The sequence below is a fragment of the Medicago truncatula genome, chromosome 3 (genome assembly GCF_003473485.1).
Source record: "Medicago truncatula cultivar Jemalong A17 chromosome 3, MtrunA17r5.0-ANR, whole genome shotgun sequence".
NCBI classification, from domain to species: Eukaryota; Viridiplantae; Streptophyta; class Magnoliopsida; order Fabales; family Fabaceae; genus Medicago; species Medicago truncatula.
Window position 1 is genome coordinate 57,825,215 of NC_053044.1, and position 8,566 is coordinate 57,833,780.

Below are 8,566 nucleotides of genomic sequence, written 5' to 3' on the forward strand. Positions count from 1 at the left end.
ATGTAATGATATAAAATTATTGATAATTGATTAGTGGGTCTCATTTAAGAAATTTGCGTTAGATACTAGGTTGGAGAGATTGAGTGTTTTTTAGGTACAACAATAATCAAGCATCATCCCACTAAGTGGGGTCAGCTAGATGGATCAAATTGAAATTATGTCATAGTTTTCTATAATAAACCATATTTGGATCCAACTCATTGACCTCTAAATCCTTTTTAATGGTCCCTCTTATACAATCATTCATTCATACCTAGTTGAGCATACACATCACATGATAAACATCATATCCAATACAATCATTCATTCATACAACTTCACTTAGTCATATAAGAGTAATCACAACAATTCATAAGGTAATTGACTTGAAAGAACCATTTCCGACAATACCGTATCAAGTGGCAAAAGGCCGACGTTGATAATTCTCACAACAAAGCAACATAAGGACTCACTAGACCCTTTCCACAAGGTTAATTCTTTCATAAAAACACCCATAGATGATTAGGATAAAGTCCCTATACTTAGAAATAAGTTTGGAAAGAATTGGATCAAAGAAAATTGCATTTTTAAGGTTTTTAGAAAGACAGCTTCGTGGCACGTTGGTTTCCCATCGTGACACGATTTTTCTAGGATCAGAAAGACTGAAATCCTTATCAAAATCGTGGCACGTTGGCCCCGAATCGTGGCACGATCATAGTTTGACAGACAACACCAGATTTTCAACCTTCACATTTTCGCGCATAAAAATCGAATTGTTAATCCGTTTTCGATGTCGTTTTCACCTACGTGTTCATGACACTTAGCCCTATCTGAATGTACAGAAAAATTCAAGTTTCAACAACCCTAAATTCATTTTCCAAAGCCTTACACAACACTCATTTTTTCCAAAACGGTTAACAATTGAATTTTCACCCGAAACCCTCGATTTCTCCCAAACGACTCGACTATCACAACTACAACATAAAAACAGAAATTCCATCAAGTTTAACTCATCGAACCACATAGACAACTCAGTCAACAACTTTGTATATCAAATTTCACTTTGGGTCCTTGACATGAACATCTAGCACAACTTGACCAATACAAACAACCATTTCATAAAATGGATTACCCATGGTATCATTCAACAATAACGACATACCTAATTCAACAACATTTCATTTAGACATGAATTCAACCATAATTCAACAACACAATATCACAATCGAACAATTTGAGCAAAACTCATAAGTAGCCATTTTCACCAAACCAACAACAACAACTTATTTCTCATAACAAATCATGAATCATGCATACCCAAGCCATGAATAATCATCCACAACGTCACTTAGCAATAACAACATCAATTGATCATGAAACTTATCACAATTCATCAACAACATAGCATAATTCACCAATTGAGCATATTTTCAACATATATCAATTTCTCATACTTTGAACATGTAATTCAACTAACCACAATTCAATTATCCATAACTTCATACATCTAAACATGGCATCATAATTAGAGCACGAATTTCATCATTTATGAACAATTAATCAATTCACCCAATTAAGCACTTTTCATACAAATAATTGAAAATTGAAATAAGTGATTATGATGAATTCTAACCCCCTTACCTTAGTTAGGTTAATCTCTCTAGCTTAGACTTCAATTTTGCGCCTAGCTCTTCTCCCAATCCTTGATTCTTTAAGTCCTCTTCTCTGTACCCTTTTCTCCTCTTGCTCCCACTTTCTCTCTCTATGCTCTCAAAAATATCTTATGAATAAAAGTGTGAGGAAATTTCTCATAAGTGTAGGTTTTTATACCAAGTCCCCTTAATGGGCCTAACCTTCAACTTAATGGACTTAACCCATTTCTATTCACATCTAAAATGTTTCTACACTCTAATCGGTAATTCACTAATAACGGTCAAATAACGGTAAAATATCACTAACGGTCACTAAACGGTAAAATCTTAATTTTACTCTAGTAATTTAGTAAACCAACTATTCTTACTAACCACTAAAAGTAATTCTCACCAAAACTTATAATTTTACTCGTTCTCACAAAATGATCAAAATACCCTTAAGTCCAAAATGACTAAAATACCCTTCTAACACGGAAACCCACAAAAATGCACCCAATGACGAATAATCACACACAAACACATAAAACACATAATAAAAGTAATTAAAATAAATCTAACGAAAAATCGGGTTGTTACATTTATTAGGTACAACAATAATCAAGCATCATCCCACTAAGTGGGGTCAGCTAGATGGATCAAATTGAAATTATGTCATAGTTTTCTATAATAAACCATATTTGGATCCAACCCATTGACCTCTAAATCCTTTTTAATGGTCCCTCTTATAGCTTTCTTAGGTCTTCCTCTACCTCTTTTGACCTGAATCTCCTCCATCTGATCTACTCTAAATCCTACTTACAACGGCATCTGCAGGTCTTCTCCCTACATGTTCAAATCTTCTAAGTCTATTTTCTACAAACTTTTCTATTATAGATGATACCTCACTCTCTTCCTAATGGTGTCATTCATAATCCTATCCCGACTATTCTTACCGTCCAACAACATCGCAGGTCTGACTGATGTTCGATAAAAAATTTCGATAAAATTTTCCTTCCAACTTAAGTGGTACTTTCTTATCACACAAAACACATGAGACTCTTTTTCATTTCAACCGCCTAGCTTAAATACGATGATTTACATATGCTTCTATTTCTCCGTCATTTTTTACTATGGATCCAAGATATTTAAACCGTGTAACTTAGAATATTTAAACTGTGCTTATTAGGTACTACTATTAAAAAACTATAAATGAATAATATGTACACGTGTGACCCATTTAAATACTTAAAAATGAGTGTCTCCATTATGAATGCTCTAATATTGGGACTGAGATTCCCTGTTGTAAAAAAGCACGATGTTTTACCGTAGTTTTGCATCTCAACCGTTAATTGTAGATCTTACAGTTTAAATTAACTCAGTTGTCAAATTATTTTAAACAATCTCGACCACACGATTTAGATCGAACAGTCCTAAACTGTTACGGCAGGAAATCCAGATCCTTGATAGTAGTGCATTCTTAAAAAGCACATTGTTGTAGTTGGGACATTTAGTTTTTCGAGATCCAGATCCTCTTTTCAAATTACTAGATGCATTTTTTTTCTTCTTAAACATACCACTTAATTAATACTACTAACCAGACTTAAAATATGAAAAATTAAATTTAATACACATATAAACAAATGACAATTTGGTAATATTAACACACAAAACAGACACATCAACTACATTGATATTTTTTCTTAAGAAATGTGAAAAAAAACAAAGAGGCTTACATACCGGGATGGATAGAGTATTATATAGATATAAATCGATTTTTGAATTTGTTCTCTTTTTTTTTTCGTTAATTATTTTTGTTGCTGAAAAATAACAGATTGCATGAACAACTTATTTTTAATTAAGTTGTTCTTATGTAGTTCACAACCAAAACTAGGATTTATGTGTCTGCTCCGTTATTTGATCTGAGACTTATCATCTGTGTCTGGAACTATAATAAATCTAATTTAAAAGTGAGCTTCATCCATAACCAAATAAATAAGCATATGCACAAACAAGATGATTAAAAATGATTACTAAGTCTCTAAATCACACCAAAATAACATCTTTATTACATTGTTTTGCATCTAGAACTATAATATTATAGTTGACATAGTTTTCCCACATGTATAATACATGAAAAAATAGGCCACAACTTGTTATGGTGTTGCAGTCAAAGGCACCCAAACTAGATTATCAGGAGGGAAGAAATGACATACTGGAGAGTTTCCAGGTTTTACATTAAGCACACGAAAGGCGACATGATCGGCATCCCATTTAGAAGTATCCATGTGACAAATTGCTGCAGCTTGAACAATTCCTCCATTTTCACCTTCTACTACAATTTCATACAAACTAGTATCACCCTTTTGGCTGTGACAATAGAAAACCGCAAAAGGGTAAGGCATAGGGTGACACCCTACTGCATTTGGAACTGAAATTTCATTCACTTTTGAAATTGTGTAGTTCTGTAAAGGGATAGAGGATTTTGTGACATGAGTTGTGGTCAAAACTTTGAATTTTGAGTTGGGTCCAAACATGTAATTTGCAAAGTCAAACAAAGACTCTAATGATGTAGCACAGAATTTTGTCTCTCCTTCCATAGGTTCAAAATTGCACTGTTCAAGTGTGTATTTCATGGCTTTGGCTTGTGGAGAGTTTTTTGAGATGGAGAAGAAATCTAGAAGGAAAGGTAGTTTTTTTGGTGTGAAAGGAATTTTGTTAGCTTCTTCTTTTGGTAGGAATTTTGGAGCTGTTGATGAATCTTTCTTGGAAAAATAAATTGGCATTATTTTTCCAACTTTTAAATCCTTTGGAACGAAAAACACGTTCAATTCAGGGTCTATTTGATTGTGATGATCCTTTGAAATGATCTCTTTGTGTTCATCTTTTTTATTCATTTCTACATGATCAGAGTTTTCAACTTCCATGATATTATTTACTAGACCCTCTGTTGTAAGCTGTTGCAAATCATAGGCTACATCCTTAATTATAGTTATCTTTCTAGCACAACTCTCTTGAACAATCTGCAAAACAAAATCATAAAAGACAAAAATTAATCAAGCAGAAAAATCTTGTACATAGTTTTTCTCTTATAAATAAAAAAGTATATGAAAATCTTACCAAAAAGACTAGTAGGGTATATAGGATGAAGCTCCAAGAAGAGATTAAAAGTCTCATTTCTCTGTTTCTTTTGAAACTTAGCAACTTATTTTTGTGTTTTGTTTGTAGGTTCCGCCAGGGGAAAAAGGAATATAAGGGTGGAGTGTGTAGGAAAACTAGACAGTTTATTAAATTTAGAATGGTATTAATTAATGTGAGAGTTGATTAATTGGATATGTAGGTCTATAGGGGGTTGTTATTCACATGGGAAACTTGGTCATTGACCTCATTATATTAGTAGTAGTGCAGTCAGATTTTAGATTGCTGTGTGGATTTTTAATATAAACATTAGTTGGTGGGGTGTGTTTAGTTTGAAAAAATATCTTGAAAGTTGATATTACTCCAGTTTCTTGTTTTTTAATCTAACATAAACAATTTTTGACAAATTGTAATACTATATCCAAAATGAAATATAAACAAAAATAGTTGAAGTAGATGATGTATCTGGATTAAATTTTTAACCACATAAATTGATCGTTTAACTACCCCACTCATGTTTATATTTCCTTCTAAGGTAAGGGGAGTAAGTCTCTTGGAGATTTTTTTTTTTGACAAAGACCTTAAAAACATTGTTTAACAAGTCTAAGAAAAAACAGAAGACTCACATTTAAAACAGATAAAGACACGAAGATATATTAATATAAGAAGTAGCATCACTCGTAATAAATTTTGACTTATAATGAGTTAGGCTCGGTATAAATACTTAATAGAAAACAAGTTTCATAAGTAAGTAATTTGAAAAGAAAAAAAAAAGAGTTTTAAAAGATATGACATGTTCATGAGGAACTAGCTCAATATTTTTTGTCTTATAATCTCAAATGAAAAGTTTTTTAATTCCGTAATAAATAATTTTCTCCGGTCTAAATTGTTTTTTAAAAGGCATGACATGTTCAAAGCATTTTCTACGGCTACTCTCGCTTTATTATAAATATAATAATATATTTAAAAATGTTATCACTATTTTCTTTGGTCAAAAGCATATATACAAGGCAAATTCTATGGTACATCCATTATATTTGAGTGTACCTGTACACCCACTCTTTAAATTCATAGTTAAATGAGTTGTTTTTTGAAGAAAAATATTTTTTTTTTTATCATTTATAATTATAATAACTAAATCTTATTCATCAAAAGGGTCAACAGAATAATTTTTTATTTTTTTTTAAATATTTATCACTCATAACTGAGAACGTTCATTATTTTTTACGATAATATGTAAAAAAATTTACTATGATTCTTATAAATAATTAAATGATGTTTTTTTCTGAAATGTTCTATAAAATATAAATATTGACAAATAGCTATTTACTACATAAAAAATTATCGTTCATTTATAAAATTAAGAAACAGGAGTATCGGTACACCTCATTTTATGAGTGTACAGTAGAAGTTCCTTATATACACCCACCCACGATATGCATGTAAAAAATTCAAAGGAAAAAAAAAAAAAAAAAACGCATATTTCAGCCTCCTCGGTCATTTGGTTAAACTTAATTGCATCCCTTGATGAAATAAATATAGTTATATAATTATAGTTAAATATTTTTTGTAATCTGATTTTTTTTTTTGACGGAAAAAAAACGTACATTAACAATTATCAAGATTAAAAGTATACGAAAACCTTACATTAATGATATGTACATTACAACGTCAATATTTTAATATTGAGTGGCGATACATGTACACCCCCATATGGCAATACACCTCTTACACCCACACAAAATTCTGAGATGCAAATTGTTTTATTTACACGTTTCTCCAAATATTGTCAATTGCATTTTAAGAGGTAGTGACAAGAGTTTGTTTTGCAAGATTCGATGATCGATTTCATTAGTTGTCATTTTTGGTTTTTAATGATCATATTACAACTGTTTTACATAGAATTTGAACTTTATCCTTTAAGTAATAAAATCAGACTCTAAAATGACACCCTCTAAAATTTTAATGTAATTTGTCCGATGACAAAACTCACATACTATAAATACGAGATATTATATATTATAGATCCGACGTTGTCCTCTAACATATCAAATGTTTCCTAAACCTTTTATGATATGAGTTGAACTAAAAGACCAACTAATCTAATCTTTTTCTTGAAAAAAAATAAAAAAACTCATCTAATCTTTATTTAATTAGTAGAACAAAAGATTAGAATCAAATCATCTTTAAAATAGTAGAAAGTCGCTATAGTAAAGTTTAGACCATATAACAGTAGTGGAATTGGATACCAGTTTGTTGATTTGTATGTATATATCATATCTCCCACGACGTGAGTTCTCTAGTTCTTATCATGTTTACCCTTAATTAGAATCAATGTGTTACATTTGACTATTTGTGAGCCTCACCTCATAAATAATAATCATATCATGTGAAAGTGGAAAACCGATAACGTTGAATGTGGAGCAGCTGTCACGTACCAAACAGTCCACTCAAAACTTTCCATCTTTGACAACCCACTAATTCCGGCTGTGCTTGAAAGCTGTTCAAAACCAATTAAAGTGGTTCACCCATTTTATGATCCTCATGTGTTGGTCAAGTCAGCCAAGTATATCAAGTAAAAGACCTATAAATACGCGTGTGAAGAAGCATACTCCATTGCTTTGAAAGTTGAAACCTTTTATCAAAGCATTTTTAACTTTAAAGGGAATATCTAATTTCATCAAGCCCGGCTTAGGCCGGGCCTCCAAATACTACAGGCCTCAAATAAAAAACAGCAGTGCTATTCACCACGAAGCAACAGAACACGAAAACCACGATATGCACTTAAGGTAGTTATCTCAAACATTATTTTAATATAAAAATTAAAAAAAAAAAGAAAAGAAGCTTTTTGGTTGAAAACACGCCATCATAGTGTAATTCGTATTTCCCGTGAATTCACCTTCGCATGATATGACATTTCCCAACAAAAAATTAAGTCTAATACCCACCTCCCACTTAAATAAAAAAATATGTGTTATATCCTTTTCTTTTTTCGGTACACGTTTGAGTTTTTTCTAGGCTCTAGTTCTCCTTTTTGTACATAAATCTGATGTTATCAAACCACCCCTAATTTGTATAATCACTTAATCAGTCAATTTGAAAAGTTATTTCATTAAAAGAATTGCAACAATCATTTTTTTCTTCGCATAAACCATTCGTTTTACCCTTTTCCACAACAAACGAGTGACAAATCCAAACGGATACCGTTAGATAAATTTCACCTTTTTCACTTAATTTTTTTTTAATTCCTTTCATGTTTAGAAGTTCTTCTGATTATTTTTCAATGAAGTTTAACTGCACAAAAAAATTATGTTTTATTTTACTAGAAACATATTTTAAAAAGAGAGCTGAACCTCCTATTTTACAGGGACGACCCTGAATTTCATTCTTCAAAAAATTTTCATATAAATTAGTTTGTGAACTAATTTATCTCCAATATGAATACATCATAGTCTACTTTATTTTATGAGCAATGCTAAGGACAAACTCTCTGTCACACTCTTTTTAACACACTCTCACTCATTGGTCCATGTCATCTATTTTTTGCTACCCTTAACTTGTTTACCGGTTGTGCATGTTCCTTGCAGTTTTTTTATATTTATTTTTACTTTAATGTTTTGAATCATCATCGTCCCCTTGATTGCACAATCTTTCGACTGTCCTTTTCCTTGGTCCTTCGTTCTAAAGAGCTCCTGCACTGCAAACTCCATTCAATCATGGTTACCCAAAAATAATTTGAAATCAAAAAATGTTTGGTGGTGGTAAATAATTGATAACGGATTCATTTTTCCCCACAAGCTAGTGTTCTAACAACCATTGTT

The 8,566-nt window shown here is 31.4% G+C and overlaps 1 protein-coding gene across 1 annotated transcript; it reads right to left on the reverse strand.

The window, feature by feature from the left end:
• Positions 1-3,611: 3,611 nt before the first annotated feature.
• Positions 3,612-4,975, reverse strand: LOC11420433 (BURP domain-containing protein BNM2A). The gene is made up of 2 exons (XM_003603851.4): positions 4,728-4,975; positions 3,612-4,630 (listed from the first exon to the last, which is right to left on the reverse strand). The coding sequence occupies exons 1-2, from the start codon at positions 4,782-4,784 to the stop codon at positions 3,764-3,766; spliced, it is 924 nt and encodes a 307-aa protein (XP_003603899.1). The 5' UTR covers positions 4,785-4,975; the 3' UTR covers positions 3,612-3,763.
• Positions 4,976-8,566: the final 3,591 nt, after the last annotated feature.